This window comes from Meriones unguiculatus, chromosome X (genome assembly GCF_030254825.1).
Source record: "Meriones unguiculatus strain TT.TT164.6M chromosome X, Bangor_MerUng_6.1, whole genome shotgun sequence".
NCBI lineage: Eukaryota > Metazoa > Chordata > Mammalia > Rodentia > Muridae > Meriones > Meriones unguiculatus.
Genome location: NC_083369.1, coordinates 153243607 through 153260708, shown reverse-complemented (window position 1 = coordinate 153260708; position 17102 = coordinate 153243607). Strand labels below are relative to the sequence as shown.

Here is a 17102-nt window from a genome sequence, read left to right as displayed (position 1 = left end):
ACAGAAGGCTCAGAGAGGGGTCTCGATGGAAAGAGACAGGAGGAGGATTATCGCCCTACCAATAACACAGGGCCCTGAATACCACCTTGCTTGGCTCAGAAAGCTTTGTAGGCCTGTTTCCTCAAACCTTAGTCTCAGGCTTCCAGCAAAAATGACTCACAACGCTGTGGTGTGTGAGAACGACTTAGGCCTATGACTGATTTGGAGGAAGGTTTAGGCTGGGAGAACAAGCAGGTGGTGAGCACATCTCAGCACTCCGCGTCTGAGGCACCCAGGGCTCCGGACTGAAAGGCAGGTTCACTGCTACCCCACTGGCCAGGCCTAGGGCACAGGGCTCTCCAACCACCACCCGGGCTGCCCTCCCAGCCTCCCTGCCAGCATCAAAAGACTCTGCTCACGGCCAACCAGGCAGCTGGCATGTTCTTCCAGGGATGCTCCGCCAGAGTCCTGACCCTGCCCTATGCAGCCCCGCCCCTCCTCCACCAACACATGACTCCTGTCATTCACTGGCCCGCCCGGGGCAGCGGGTGACCAAGGCACCCAACGGGAACTTTGGCCCCCGGCACCTCCAGATTTTGGCCCGCCGCCTGGCGGGCTGCCCAGGTGGCTGAGCCCCACAGCAGAAGCAGCCCTACACTGACCAGTTGGTGCAGCTCCTTGCGCTGCCCACTGGGTACGGATCAGCACCGAGAGGGCTGCCAGCCGAAGGGGCAGGGGCCGGGCATCCTAGTAACCAAGGACAGCAAAGAGCCCGCCCCTGACTGAGGTCTTGTCCAATCAGCAGCCTCTCCTCCAGAAGAACAAAAGAATTCTTCCTGCCGATTCGTCAGCTTTCCAGTCAGGCAGCGAGTGCTCTTCCAGCACCTGTCCAGAATGCTTGGGGCAGGTGACTGTGACGAAACACTTGGCACATGCGCACCATTCTCAGCTTTGCCCCATGCTGGAGCTTTTGCTCCTAGCATCATGGCAAACTGGAGCATCCCACCTTGGGATTCTCACCCGAGCAACCCTTTCTGTTTTGAGCTGGCAGCACTTGTCCTCTCGCTCACACTTTGGAAATGTCAACGGTATGGTATTTGATTTCTTGCCACCCTCTGTGCTTGGGGTCGACACAAGTTCTCTGGTGAGGACACTGAGCCGCAGAAGTGTGGCTGAACCAAGGTCACACAGACTTATGACTTGGTGCTGATAAGGTCCTCACCTCTTCTCGCTCCAGGATTAAGGAGGGTTTTCTAAGCACCGCCCAACAGTGCCTCTCCCCAGTCCAGAGGCACAGCCTTCTGGCCTATGTCTTAACTTTTTCCTTCCTATTCCCCACGTTGATTTTGCATAGATTTAAATCTGCCTGCGGCCCAAATCTCAGCACATAGTGGCCCCGTTTTGCACCAGAGCCCCAGAGCATCCCTTAAATTCCGAAGATACTTATCTTTTGCCCTAGGATATCAGGATTTGACTCCAAGGCAAACTAGAGTTCCCTGAATATGGCTATCCCTTCTTCTCCCTAGTAGGCCCCTAACCCTGGGCTTGGCCTCACGATTAGGATACCAAGGGCATCACAGCACCTGGCCCAACACCAAAATATCCCGACAAACGCTGAGAACATTGAGCTTAAGCTTCTCGGAGGCTTGCTTGCTCTCTCTATCTCTATAAGATGAGGATGAACAAGAGGCAGATTTAAGAAGCTCGTGGAGTAAGCCAAGCTACTCAAGAGAAATCATCCATGAGCTACTCTCAGGCCGCTGAGCCTGAAGCTTCTAACACTCTTGTCTTGAATGGAAATCCCATCAGGAGGTGATTCAGTGGAAATGAGCACTTGTTGTCCTTGCAGACAACTTGAGGCCGGTTCTCAACACCCACAGCTGAGCAGCTCTCAGCAACCTGAAATTCCAGTTTCATGGGATTCAACACCCTTTTCTGGCCATCATATACACCAACACACACGAGGCATATATGAACACAGGCACACACGTACATATAAACATATTTTTATTTATTTACTTATTTTTACCATGTTCTTCCTGGGCAGAGCTTAGTAGAACACACCTCCAATCTCTTGAGGGGAAGAGGAAAGCCAATCTCTAAGTCTGAGGTCTAAACAGTGAATTACATGCCAACAAGGACTGCATAATCAGACCTCATCTCTAAAATAATAAAGACCAGAGGGGTGTTTGTTGTTGTTGTTGTTGTTGATGATGTTGGTTTTTTGTTTGTTTGTTTGTTTGTTTGTTTGTTTCCATAGAGGATATTTATAATTCTTCCTAGTCCCGGGTCTTGTTACTAACTCCACAATGGAGACTGTCCAATTCTCTGCTTGGGTTCCTGCTCACCAATTTGACAAAAGGGGGATGATTAAATTAACTTGGAGATCCCAAGCATGGTGGTGCATGCCTCTAATCCCAGCACTCTGGCAGGCAGTGACAGTTGGATCTCTGTGCGTTCACAGCCAGCCTGGTCTACAAACCGAGCACAGCAGGTCAGTGCTACATGGAGAAAAGCAAACAAACAAAGAAACAAAGAAGCCAATATTGGTCTAGAGAGTGCTCTGTGCTTAATACTCTTCCAGAGGCCCAAGAGTAATTCCCAGCATTCATTGGCTTGCAACTGTATCTAAAGTTCCATTGAAGTTAACACCCTCTTCCTACCTCTGTGGTTGCCAGACTTGCATGTGGTGGACAGACATACATTCAGGAAAACATCCATATATATTACAGTGAATGAATAAACATACAAATAAGGCAAATACCAAACTGATTGTGGGTGTCAACATTTAAAATCCTAACACGTAAGTGAATGAAGAAAACAAGATCAAGAGTTTGATGTCTACCTGGATTACAAAACGAGTTGGTGACTTTCCTAGGCTACCCAGTAACAGTGTCAAAAACAAAACAGGGCAGGGAAAATGGCTCAGGGGATAAGAGTGCTTGCCACACTAACATAACTACGAAGGTGGATCCCTATAACCGATGCAGACAGGACTCAGAGGTTAAGTTCCTTAGTTCAAACCCCAGCAAACACATGGAGGCTCATGACCATCGAGAATGAGATCTTCTGGTGTGCAGCTGCCCTCTACGGGTGTACAGGTGTACATGTATTCAGAATATTGAATACATAATAGAGAAATAAATCTTTCAAAAATAAAAAAAAAATACAAGGAGGAGGGAGGAAGTTGTTCCCTGACTCCAGCACGCTCTGTGACATGGGTTTATATGTGCATGTACACAATGCACACACACACACACACACACACACACACACACACACAACCGGAAAAAAAACCAAAACAAAAACGCAGAAAAAAAAATCTGTTCCGTTGCTTAAGGGCTATAATACTTTTGCGGTGCAAAGAGACTGGAGTATTCTCCAGAAACCTAAATGTTTGCAAGATGTTTTGAAAAGCTGGGGAAAATTTGGACTGGACTGTGGAGATAAGTAATGGAGATAGAGGGAATGATTCTTCATTCATGTTTATTAATTTATTCATTTATTGCCTTGAAACTTAGAAACAATTTCATTTAAGGCCTAAAGTACATTTCTAATATATCAACTTTTGAGAAAACTGTGTCTACAGAATAACGCACTGCTTCTGTCAAGTTAGAAAATACATTAGATTCAAATACAGAAACCTGATAAAAAATCTCCATCATTCAAAACTTTGAGCAATGACAGAATTAATGCTGAAGGATCAATAAATGTGGATTTGAAGTGGATGGTCGGTTTCAGGCTAAAAGTATATATAAAAAAAAAAAGAAGAGCACAAATTCATGGGTTTTGACGTATATACATGTAAGTTGAACCTTTGGCACTAGGAACCAGGGCATCTCACCATGTAGCATTAACACATGTTCGAAAATGGTGTAGTGGGAAATGGGATAGAACCGCCAGTATTAAAGCAATATTGTCAACTAGGCAATAAAATGTTCTTCTAAATTTCTTCTTTCTCTTATTACTGCATACACTGGTAGCAAGTTTAAAATGAGGAAAGCAGTCAGGAGGTAGTCTTTTTATTTCTTCTTACAAGAGAACAGGAAACAAACTTAACATTGGCCCTGTTTTCCACTGACAGTTTTAAAGAACGTCAATTCTACACTGAAAGGACTAAACAAAAGAGTTTACAGGCATCAGACACTAACGATTGGTCAGTAGACCTTCACAGGGCTTTGAGGTGATACTCAGCAGAAGCCACTTTGTAATCACTGGCAGTAAACAGCGAAGCAGAATTCTTTGCCAGATACTTAAGGATATCATGCAAATAGCCCAGCAGTAATGGAAGGCTATGCTCATCGAAGGGTGTATTGGCCAACACTGCCCTCTTCTCACCAAGGGGCTTATAGGCCAACATTGTGCCGATTCTCACAAATAATCTCAGTAGGTGTGGTGCCCCATAGATGTGTGACACTGGCACATCAGGGTGAGCCAGCAGGATCTCAGCATACTGGGGCCTTTCAAACTCGTAGAGCAGCTGAGTGCCCAGCATCACATTGAAATACTTTTTTATCCCCTCCACAACTTCAGCAACTGCATACTCCTTATTATCAGCCCTTCCGTGTGACTTCGTACAATTGGCATACTCCTCAAGAATGGCATCTACATTCTCTTTAGCAGGGAGTTGGAACAACTGCTTCTGCCTAGTGACCAAGTCCCAGTCCTCCACCAGCCATGGTTTTAATTCTTCAGGAATCTTCACTTCCACTTCCACATCCACTCTCTTCTTCAATGCCTCCTCACTCTCCACAGTGGCAACAGCTCGTGCCCTTTTCTTCCGTGGGGGCTGGGGCATTTTGCTGCTGCTGCCACCATCTCCATTGCCAGGAGTCTTCTGCTTGCTCTTGCTTGTCTTCTGCACAGAACCAGAAGGGGCCTTCTCAGCAGAGCGACCCCCCCATCTTCCTGGAAGGGCTGGTTCAAGACTCTTTGGCAGGGAAACAGCGGACTCCTTTCCTGAGGCAGCTCTTCTCATCTGACTTCTCTGCATGTTGCTTCGAATTGCTTTCTTAGAGTTGTCTTCTTCAGCAGATTGTTGTCCACAAGTGTGAGAAGCCTGCTTTCCGGAACTCATTCAACCCTGTTTTTAGTGCAAACTACACTCTTCTTTCTTTCCCTTCCAAGGATTCCTAGCAATTTCCAAGGCAGAGTCTTACAGTTCTCCGAGGATGGTCTGGAAAGACGAAGTGGGAATACAACCCCCTATTCTGCAGCCAGGAATGCTAACAGGTTCTGCAACCGGGTTCAGATCTCCAGATCCTTTACTGTACAGCAAAGTTAGCTTTTCTGATGATGACCTGAAAGGAGAATGCAGTTCTTTGCCGCACTGGACGTGTGATCACTGTTGCTCCTCCAACCTTAAACAAGGGAAACGTCATGTGATTCAGCTAGTGAGAAAAACCAGGGAGCAAAATGCATACGGAATGCTGAGCAAGCTATTCTGTTGCTGAGTTTGAAGGATAAAACCTGAAGAGTTGGGCTGAGGCTAGCAACAACCTTTTGGATGCCACGTTAGGACATCAGATCTAATTCTACAATCCCGTGGGCTGTTTTCTTTTACCTTGAGGCATGCTTTCTCTTTGAATGTACTGGAGATCTGGCTGTCCTGGACTTTGCTTTGTACACCAGGGTGGCCTCAAACTCACAGAGATCTGCCTGCCTCTGTCTGTGTAAATTTTTGACCAGTGTCAATTCCTTACCATTTATGATCCCAACTTTTTATTAAGAGTTGAAAGGTTCAAACATGGGATATACTCACTTATATAGACCTATAAGATATGATAAACATAATGAAATCTATACACCTAAAAAAGATAATCAATTGAGCGGACATGGGGTAAGATGATCAATCCTCGTTTAGAAAGACAGATGGGATGTGCATTGAACGTATGACAGGAGTCTACTGAGCGCATCTGAAAGACTCTAACTAGCAGTGTTTTCAAAGCAAAGACTCATGACCAAACCTTTGGCAGAGTACAGGGAATCATAAGAAAGAAGGGGAGTTAGTCTGATGGGGAAAGGATAGGAGCTCCACAAGGACCAAATATATCTGGGCACAGGGTCTTTTCTGAGACTGACATTCAACCAAGGACCATGTATGGATATAACCTAGAACCTCCACTCAGATGTAGCCTGTGGTAGCTCAGTAACCAATTGGTTTCCCAAAGTGAGGGGAACAGGGACTATTTCTAACAGGAACTCGATGACTGGCTCTTTGGTCTCCCCACCCCCGAAGGGAGGAGCAGTCCTGTTAGGCCACAGAGGAGGGCTTTGCAGCCAGTCCTGAAGATACCTGATAAAACAGGATCAGATGAATGGGGAGGAGGTCCCCCCCATCAGTGGACTTGGAAAGGGGCACGGTGGAGATGAGGGAGGGAGGGAGGGAGGGACTGGGAGGGAATGAGGGATCGGGACACGGCTGGGATACAGAGTTAATAAAATGTAAGTGATAAAAAAAAAATAAAATAAATTAAAAAAAAAAAGAGTTGAAAGGTTCAAAGGCAGACCATGACTTGAATCCCAGCACTTGAGAGGCAAAGATAGGTAGATCTCTGATTTTGAAGCCAGCATTGTCTACAGAGGGATTTCAAGGACAGCCAGATAACTCTGGGAGAGTCAGAGAGAGAGAGAGAGAGAGAGAGAGAGAGAGAGAGAAGCAGAGACAGAGTCAGAGACAGAGAGACAGCGAAAGAGACTTCGAAAGAAATGGCATGGTGAGCCATTTGAACACATAAATCCAAGCAGTCTGAGGAGACAAAAACTCTTGAGCCTGGGATGCAGAAGGAATGCCATCTCAATAATACCTAGAGTGCTGAATAGGTGCTGAGGCTTACAAATGAATTATGCAAAGACAAAGACAAAAGACCTACTACTATAGTAATGTTCTTTATGTGGTAGCAGTTAAAATGCCCAGCACAATAATGATATTCTGGTATTCGGGAAAGTATTGAATCAAGCATCATACTCTATTCATAATTATTCATGAGTTAGCAAAAGCATGAAACATGGATAATGAAATTCTCTTGCTTTGAGATTTTCCTGGCACACCTGTCCTAACACAGGTTAGATCAAGGAGAGACTCCCTAAGATTGTGTGCATTAGTCAATGCTGACAATTTGAGTCATCTACAGCACTAAGAGATTCAATACTCCAAAGAGGGTAAGAGTCTAACTTACTTTAGCAGTTACAGCAAATATTTAAGCCAGTAGATGACTAAATTTCCAAACAAGAAAAAGAAAATAAAGAAATGACAAGAAAAGAAGAGAAGAGAAAAGAAAAGAAAAGAAAAGAAAAGAAAAGAAAAGAAAAGAAAAGAAAAGAAAATTAAAGAAAAGCAATGATTCCTTTGACCTGGAACAATTTGGGACACTGATATTTTATTACCTACTCCTTGAATAAGGACACCTACAATGATTTCATCAAGGCTAAAACTGTATTCGTCATTTTAAAAAATGGCCCAGTGGAAGGGCAATGAAAAAAGGAACACTACTACTCAGTTTCCCTCTCCTCACCAGTGTAGCACTGGCAAAGAGCAACAACCTGCTGCCCCATCGGACTGCATTCAGCCCCAGCCTCTAAAAGGTATCTATCTCCAGAGCAGGGTGCGGGTTTCCCTCAAAATTAAACATTCACAGGCAACATGATTCTAACGGAAATGAAGAGTGCTGCCTTGCTCGACCTCCTTAATCTCCCTTGTAGGTTTCAGATGGCAACAGAAAACGAGACACCTGTGGGGAGAAGCTAAGGGCCCGTGGGAAAAACTATGGTTTAGAGCAACCAGGACCCTTTCTGGAGCAGCATCCTGTCTGGGGGATTGCCAGCCCCATCTGCAACATGAGAAACAGTGCTGACAGACTGTTTCCTCCAAGCATCAATGGCTTTTAGCATTGCTTGCTTTCAAGACACAGTCTAGCTATGTAGCTCTGGCTGGACTGGCAACCCATGGCAGTCCTCCTGCCTCGGTAGAGTGCATGAGATCCCATACCCAGGTGCAGTACTATTAAAAGTTAATGGGATAGGTCAAGACTATTCACAATAAAAACCTTTTTTAATAGTCCTAACACACTCCTACGTCAATCTCTTAACAGACTGTCGCCATAGGGGATGAAAGAAATCGTCACCACCCTTATCCTCCAAAAGCAAACGCTCCAGAAATGGTGGTCGAACATGGCAGAACTCACACCTCAAAATTAATAAATAAATAGATAGATAGATAGATAGATAGATAGATAGATAGATATATACATACATAATAAAGAGACAAATAAAGCAATAACGATATACATAAACAGTAGCCATGGTGGACATTTGGCTAGGTTTTTCGAGAAGCAGTAAACAGTGAGTCCAGAAGAGCACAGAAGGCTCAGAGAGGGGTCTCGATGGAAAGAGACAGGAGGAGGATTATCGCCCTACCAATAACACAGGGCCCTGAATACCACCTTGCTTGGCTCAGAAAGCTTTGTAGGCCTGTTTCCTCAAACCTTAGTCTCAGGCTTCCAGCAAAAATGACTCACAACGCTGTGGTGTGTGAGAACGACTTAGGCCTATGACTGATTTGGAGGAAGGTTTAGGCTGGGAGAACAAGCAGGTGGTGAGCACATCTCAGCACTCCGCGTCTGAGGCACCCAGGGCTCCGGACTGAAAGGCAGGTTCACTGCTACCCCACTGGCCAGGCCTAGGGCACAGGGCTCTCCAACCACCACCCGGGCTGCCCTCCCAGCCTCCCTGCCAGCATCAAAAGACTCTGCTCACGGCCAACCAGGCAGCTGGCATGTTCTTCCAGGGATGCTCCGCCAGAGTCCTGACCCTGCCCTATGCAGCCCCGCCCCTCCTCCACCAACACATGACTCCTGTCATTCACTGGCCCGCCCGGGGCAGCGGGTGACCAAGGCACCCAACGGGAACTTTGGCCCCCGGCACCTCCAGATTTTGGCCCGCCGCCTGGCGGGCTGCCCAGGTGGCTGAGCCCCACAGCAGAAGCAGCCCTACACTGACCAGTTGGTGCAGCTCCTTGCGCTGCCCACTGGGTACGGATCAGCACCGAGAGGGCTGCCAGCCGAAGGGGCAGGGGCCGGGCATCCTAGTAACCAAGGACAGCAAAGAGCCCGCCCCTGACTGAGGTCTTGTCCAATCAGCAGCCTCTCCTCCAGAAGAACAAAAGAATTCTTCCTGCCGATTCGTCAGCTTTCCAGTCAGGCAGCGAGTGCTCTTCCAGCACCTGTCCAGAATGCTTGGGGCAGGTGACTGTGACGAAACACTTGGCACATGCGCACCATTCTCAGCTTTGCCCCATGCTGGAGCTTTTGCTCCTAGCATCATGGCAAACTGGAGCATCCCACCTTGGGATTCTCACCCGAGCAACCCTTTCTGTTTTGAGCTGGCAGCACTTGTCCTCTCGCTCACACTTTGGAAATGTCAACGGTATGGTATTTGATTTCTTGCCACCCTCTGTGCTTGGGGTCGACACAAGTTCTCTGGTGAGGACACTGAGCCGCAGAAGTGTGGCTGAACCAAGGTCACACAGACTTATGACTTGGTGCTGATAAGGTCCTCACCTCTTCTCGCTCCAGGATTAAGGAGGGTTTTCTAAGCACCGCCCAACAGTGCCTCTCCCCAGTCCAGAGGCACAGCCTTCTGGCCTATGTCTTAACTTTTTCCTTCCTATTCCCCACGTTGATTTTGCATAGATTTAAATCTGCCTGCGGCCCAAATCTCAGCACATAGTGGCCCCGTTTTGCACCAGAGCCCCAGAGCATCCCTTAAATTCCGAAGATACTTATCTTTTGCCCTAGGATATCAGGATTTGACTCCAAGGCAAACTAGAGTTCCCTGAATATGGCTATCCCTTCTTCTCCCTAGTAGGCCCCTAACCCTGGGCTTGGCCTCACGATTAGGATACCAAGGGCATCACAGCACCTGGCCCAACACCAAAATATCCCGACAAACGCTGAGAACATTGAGCTTAAGCTTCTCGGAGGCTTGCTTGCTCTCTCTATCTCTATAAGATGAGGATGAACAAGAGGCAGATTTAAGAAGCTCGTGGAGTAAGCCAAGCTACTCAAGAGAAATCATCCATGAGCTACTCTCAGGCCGCTGAGCCTGAAGCTTCTAACACTCTTGTCTTGAATGGAAATCCCATCAGGAGGTGATTCAGTGGAAATGAGCACTTGTTGTCCTTGCAGACAACTTGAGGCCGGTTCTCAACACCCACAGCTGAGCAGCTCTCAGCAACCTGAAATTCCAGTTTCATGGGATTCAACACCCTTTTCTGGCCATCATATACACCAACACACACGAGGCATATATGAACACAGGCACACACGTACATATAAACATATTTTTATTTATTTACTTATTTTTACCATGTTCTTCCTGGGCAGAGCTTAGTAGAACACACCTCCAATCTCTTGAGGGGAAGAGGAAAGCCAATCTCTAAGTCTGAGGTCTAAACAGTGAATTACATGCCAACAAGGACTGCATAATCAGACCTCATCTCTAAAATAATAAAGACCAGAGGGGTGTTTGTTGTTGTTGTTGTTGTTGATGATGTTGGTTTTTTGTTTGTTTGTTTGTTTGTTTGTTTGTTTCCATAGAGGATATTTATAATTCTTCCTAGTCCCGGGTCTTGTTACTAACTCCACAATGGAGACTGTCCAATTCTCTGCTTGGGTTCCTGCTCACCAATTTGACAAAAGGGGGATGATTAAATTAACTTGGAGATCCCAAGCATGGTGGTGCATGCCTCTAATCCCAGCACTCTGGCAGGCAGTGACAGTTGGATCTCTGTGCGTTCACAGCCAGCCTGGTCTACAAACCGAGCACAGCAGGTCAGTGCTACATGGAGAAAAGCAAACAAACAAAGAAACAAAGAAGCCAATATTGGTCTAGAGAGTGCTCTGTGCTTAATACTCTTCCAGAGGCCCAAGAGTAATTCCCAGCATTCATTGGCTTGCAACTGTATCTAAAGTTCCATTGAAGTTAACACCCTCTTCCTACCTCTGTGGTTGCCAGACTTGCATGTGGTGGACAGACATACATTCAGGAAAACATCCATATATATTACAGTGAATGAATAAACATACAAATAAGGCAAATACCAAACTGATTGTGGGTGTCAACATTTAAAATCCTAACACGTAAGTGAATGAAGAAAACAAGATCAAGAGTTTGATGTCTACCTGGATTACAAAACGAGTTGGTGACTTTCCTAGGCTACCCAGTAACAGTGTCAAAAACAAAACAGGGCAGGGAAAATGGCTCAGGGGATAAGAGTGCTTGCCACACTAACATAACTACGAAGGTGGATCCCTATAACCGATGCAGACAGGACTCAGAGGTTAAGTTCCTTAGTTCAAACCCCAGCAAACACATGGAGGCTCATGACCATCGAGAATGAGATCTTCTGGTGTGCAGCTGCCCTCTACGGGTGTACAGGTGTACATGTATTCAGAATATTGAATACATAATAGAGAAATAAATCTTTCAAAAATAAAAAAAAAATACAAGGAGGAGGGAGGAAGTTGTTCCCTGACTCCAGCACGCTCTGTGACATGGGTTTATATGTGCATGTACACAATGCACACACACACACACACACACACACACACACACAACCGGAAAAAAAACCAAAACAAAAACGCAGAAAAAAAAATCTGTTCCGTTGCTTAAGGGCTATAATACTTTTGCGGTGCAAAGAGACTGGAGTATTCTCCAGAAACCTAAATGTTTGCAAGATGTTTTGAAAAGCTGGGGAAAATTTGGACTGGACTGTGGAGATAAGTAATGGAGATAGAGGGAATGATTCTTCATTCATGTTTATTAATTTATTCATTTATTGCCTTGAAACTTAGAAACAATTTCATTTAAGGCCTAAAGTACATTTCTAATATATCAACTTTTGAGAAAACTGTGTCTACAGAATAACGCACTGCTTCTGTCAAGTTAGAAAATACATTAGATTCAAATACAGAAACCTGATAAAAAATCTCCATCATTCAAAACTTTGAGCAATGACAGAATTAATGCTGAAGGATCAATAAATGTGGATTTGAAGTGGATGGTCGGTTTCAGGCTAAAAGTATATATAAAAAAAAAAAGAAGAGCACAAATTCATGGGTTTTGACGTATATACATGTAAGTTGAACCTTTGGCACTAGGAACCAGGGCATCTCACCATGTAGCATTAACACATGTTCGAAAATGGTGTAGTGGGAAATGGGATAGAACCGCCAGTATTAAAGCAATATTGTCAACTAGGCAATAAAATGTTCTTCTAAATTTCTTCTTTCTCTTATTACTGCATACACTGGTAGCAAGTTTAAAATGAGGAAAGCAGTCAGGAGGTAGTCTTTTTATTTCTTCTTACAAGAGAACAGGAAACAAACTTAACATTGGCCCTGTTTTCCACTGACAGTTTTAAAGAACGTCAATTCTACACTGAAAGGACTAAACAAAAGAGTTTACAGGCATCAGACACTAACGATTGGTCAGTAGACCTTCACAGGGCTTTGAGGTGATACTCAGCAGAAGCCACTTTGTAATCACTGGCAGTAAACAGCGAAGCAGAATTCTTTGCCAGATACTTAAGGATATCATGCAAATAGCCCAGCAGTAATGGAAGGCTATGCTCATCGAAGGGTGTATTGGCCAACACTGCCCTCTTCTCACCAAGGGGCTTATAGGCCAACATTGTGCCGATTCTCACAAATAATCTCAGTAGGTGTGGTGCCCCATAGATGTGTGACACTGGCACATCAGGGTGAGCCAGCAGGATCTCAGCATACTGGGGCCTTTCAAACTCGTAGAGCAGCTGAGTGCCCAGCATCACATTGAAATACTTTTTTATCCCCTCCACAACTTCAGCAACTGCATACTCCTTATTATCAGCCCTTCCGTGTGACTTCGTACAATTGGCATACTCCTCAAGAATGGCATCTACATTCTCTTTAGCAGGGAGTTGGAACAACTGCTTCTGCCTAGTGACCAAGTCCCAGTCCTCCACCAGCCATGGTTTTAATTCTTCAGGAATCTTCACTTCCACTTCCACATCCACTCTCTTCTTCAATGCCTCCTCACTCTCCACAGTGGCAACAGCTCGTGCCCTTTTCTTCCGTGGGGGCTGGGGCATTTTGCTGCTGCTGCCACCATCTCCATTGCCAGGAGTCTTCTGCTTGCTCTTGCTTGTCTTCTGCACAGAACCAGAAGGGGCCTTCTCAGCAGAGCGACCCCCCCATCTTCCTGGAAGGGCTGGTTCAAGACTCTTTGGCAGGGAAACAGCGGACTCCTTTCCTGAGGCAGCTCTTCTCATCTGACTTCTCTGCATGTTGCTTCGAATTGCTTTCTTAGAGTTGTCTTCTTCAGCAGATTGTTGTCCACAAGTGTGAGAAGCCTGCTTTCCGGAACTCATTCAACCCTGTTTTTAGTGCAAACTACACTCTTCTTTCTTTCCCTTCCAAGGATTCCTAGCAATTTCCAAGGCAGAGTCTTACAGTTCTCCGAGGATGGTCTGGAAAGACGAAGTGGGAATACAACCCCCTATTCTGCAGCCAGGAATGCTAACAGGTTCTGCAACCGGGTTCAGATCTCCAGATCCTTTACTGTACAGCAAAGTTAGCTTTTCTGATGATGACCTGAAAGGAGAATGCAGTTCTTTGCCGCACTGGACGTGTGATCACTGTTGCTCCTCCAACCTTAAACAAGGGAAACGTCATGTGATTCAGCTAGTGAGAAAAACCAGGGAGCAAAATGCATACGGAATGCTGAGCAAGCTATTCTGTTGCTGAGTTTGAAGGATAAAACCTGAAGAGTTGGGCTGAGGCTAGCAACAACCTTTTGGATGCCACGTTAGGACATCAGATCTAATTCTACAATCCCGTGGGCTGTTTTCTTTTACCTTGAGGCATGCTTTCTCTTTGAATGTACTGGAGATCTGGCTGTCCTGGACTTTGCTTTGTACACCAGGGTGGCCTCAAACTCACAGAGATCTGCCTGCCTCTGTCTGTGTAAATTTTTGACCAGTGTCAATTCCTTACCATTTATGATCCCAACTTTTTATTAAGAGTTGAAAGGTTCAAACATGGGATATACTCACTTATATAGACCTATAAGATATGATAAACATAATGAAATCTATACACCTAAAAAAGATAATCAATTGAGCGGACATGGGGTAAGATGATCAATCCTCGTTTAGAAAGACAGATGGGATGTGCATTGAACGTATGACAGGAGTCTACTGAGCGCATCTGAAAGACTCTAACTAGCAGTGTTTTCAAAGCAAAGACTCATGACCAAACCTTTGGCAGAGTACAGGGAATCATAAGAAAGAAGGGGAGTTAGTCTGATGGGGAAAGGATAGGAGCTCCACAAGGACCAAATATATCTGGGCACAGGGTCTTTTCTGAGACTGACATTCAACCAAGGACCATGTATGGATATAACCTAGAACCTCCACTCAGATGTAGCCTGTGGTAGCTCAGTAACCAATTGGTTTCCCAAAGTGAGGGGAACAGGGACTATTTCTAACAGGAACTCGATGACTGGCTCTTTGGTCTCCCCACCCCCGAAGGGAGGAGCAGTCCTGTTAGGCCACAGAGGAGGGCTTTGCAGCCAGTCCTGAAGATACCTGATAAAACAGGATCAGATGAATGGGGAGGAGGTCCCCCCCATCAGTGGACTTGGAAAGGGGCACGGTGGAGATGAGGGAGGGAGGGAGGGAGGGACTGGGAGGGAATGAGGGATCGGGACACGGCTGGGATACAGAGTTAATAAAATGTAAGTGATAAAAAAAAAATAAAATAAATTAAAAAAAAAAAGAGTTGAAAGGTTCAAAGGCAGACCATGACTTGAATCCCAGCACTTGAGAGGCAAAGATAGGTAGATCTCTGATTTTGAAGCCAGCATTGTCTACAGAGGGATTTCAAGGACAGCCAGATAACTCTGGGAGAGTCAGAGAGAGAGAGAGAGAGAGAGAGAGAGAGAGAGAGAAGCAGAGACAGAGTCAGAGACAGAGAGACAGCGAAAGAGACTTCGAAAGAAATGGCATGGTGAGCCATTTGAACACATAAATCCAAGCAGTCTGAGGAGACAAAAACTCTTGAGCCTGGGATGCAGAAGGAATGCCATCTCAATAATACCTAGAGTGCTGAATAGGTGCTGAGGCTTACAAATGAATTATGCAAAGACAAAGACAAAAGACCTACTACTATAGTAATGTTCTTTATGTGGTAGCAGTTAAAATGCCCAGCACAATAATGATATTCTGGTATTCGGGAAAGTATTGAATCAAGCATCATACTCTATTCATAATTATTCATGAGTTAGCAAAAGCATGAAACATGGATAATGAAATTCTCTTGCTTTGAGATTTTCCTGGCACACCTGTCCTAACACAGGTTAGATCAAGGAGAGACTCCCTAAGATTGTGTGCATTAGTCAATGCTGACAATTTGAGTCATCTACAGCACTAAGAGATTCAATACTCCAAAGAGGGTAAGAGTCTAACTTACTTTAGCAGTTACAGCAAATATTTAAGCCAGTAGATGACTAAATTTCCAAACAAGAAAAAGAAAATAAAGAAATGACAAGAAAAGAAGAGAAGAGAAAAGAAAAGAAAAGAAAAGAAAAGAAAAGAAAAGAAAAGAAAAGAAAATTAAAGAAAAGCAATGATTCCTTTGACCTGGAACAATTTGGGACACTGATATTTTATTACCTACTCCTTGAATAAGGACACCTACAATGATTTCATCAAGGCTAAAACTGTATTCGTCATTTTAAAAAATGGCCCAGTGGAAGGGCAATGAAAAAAGGAACACTACTACTCAGTTTCCCTCTCCTCACCAGTGTAGCACTGGCAAAGAGCAACAACCTGCTGCCCCATCGGACTGCATTCAGCCCCAGCCTCTAAAAGGTATCTATCTCCAGAGCAGGGTGCGGGTTTCCCTCAAAATTAAACATTCACAGGCAACATGATTCTAACGGAAATGAAGAGTGCTGCCTTGCTCGACCTCCTTAATCTCCCTTGTAGGTTTCAGATGGCAACAGAAAACGAGACACCTGTGGGGAGAAGCTAAGGGCCCGTGGGAAAAACTATGGTTTAGAGCAACCAGGACCCTTTCTGGAGCAGCATCCTGTCTGGGGGATTGCCAGCCCCATCTGCAACATGAGAAACAGTGCTGACAGACTGTTTCCTCCAAGCATCAATGGCTTTTAGCATTGCTTGCTTTCAAGACACAGTCTAGCTATGTAGCTCTGGCTGGACTGGCAACCCATGGCAGTCCTCCTGCCTCGGTAGAGTGCATGAGATCCCATACCCAGGTGCAGTTCTATTAAAAGTTAATGGGATAGGTCAAGACTATTCACAATAAAAACCTTTTTTAATAGTCCTAACACACTCCAAATCAATCTCTTAACAGACTGTCGCCATAGGGGATGAAAGAAATCATCACCACCCTTATCCTCCAAAAGCAAACGCTCCAGAAATGGTGGTCGAACATGGCAGAACTCACACCTCAAAATAAATAAATAAAGAGATAGATAGATAGATAAATAAATAAATATATACATACATAATAAAGAGACAAATAAAGCAATAACGATATACATAAACAGTAGCCATGGTGGACATTTGGCTAGGTTTTTCGAGAAGCAGTAAACAGTGAGTCAGAAGAGCACAGAAGGCTCAGAGAGGGGTCTCGATGGAAAGAGACAGGAGGAGGATTATCGCCCTACCAATAACACAGGGCCCTGAATACCACCTTGCTTGGCTCAGAAAGCTTTGTAGGCCTGTTTCCTCACACCTTAGTCTCAGCCTTCCAGCAAAAATGACTCACAACGCTGTGGTGTGTGAGAACGACTTAGGCCTATGACTGATTTGGAGGAAGGTTTAGGCTGGGAGAACAAGCAGGTGGTGAGCACATCTCAGCACTCCGCGTCTGAGGCACCCAGGGCTCCGGACTGAAAGGCAGGTTCACTGCTACCCCACTGGCCAGGCCTAGGGCACAGGGCTCTCCAACCACCACCCGGGCTGCCCTCCCAGCCTCCCTGCCAGCATCAAAAGACTCTGCTCACGGCCAACCAGGCAGCTGGCATGTTCTTCCAGGGATGCTCCGCCAGAGTCCTGA

At 45.4% G+C, this 17102-nt stretch overlaps 2 protein-coding genes across 2 annotated transcripts; both read right to left on the bottom strand.

Moving 5' to 3' along the window:
- Window positions 1-4147: 4147 nt before the first annotated feature.
- LOC132649992 (mortality factor 4-like protein 2) lies at window positions 4148-5056 on the bottom strand. The gene has a single exon (XM_060374758.1). The coding sequence runs from the start codon at window positions 5054-5056 to the stop codon at window positions 4148-4150; it is 909 nt and encodes a 302-aa protein (XP_060230741.1).
- A 7422-nt stretch (window positions 5057-12478) lies between these two features.
- Window positions 12479-13387, bottom strand: LOC132649991 (mortality factor 4-like protein 2). Its single transcript, XM_060374756.1, has one exon. It carries the CDS (start codon window positions 13385-13387, stop codon window positions 12479-12481), a length of 909 nt encoding a protein of 302 aa, XP_060230739.1.
- Window positions 13388-17102: the final 3715 nt, after the last annotated feature.

Bases quoted from the DNA above. Each gene is read 5' to 3' on its own strand.
- LOC132649991 (XM_060374756.1), bottom strand. From the start codon at position 13,387: ATGAGTTCCGGAAAGCAGGCTTCTCACACTTGTGGACAACAATCTGCT.
- LOC132649992 (XM_060374758.1), bottom strand. From the start codon at position 5,056: ATGAGTTCCGGAAAGCAGGCTTCTCACACTTGTGGACAACAATCTGCT.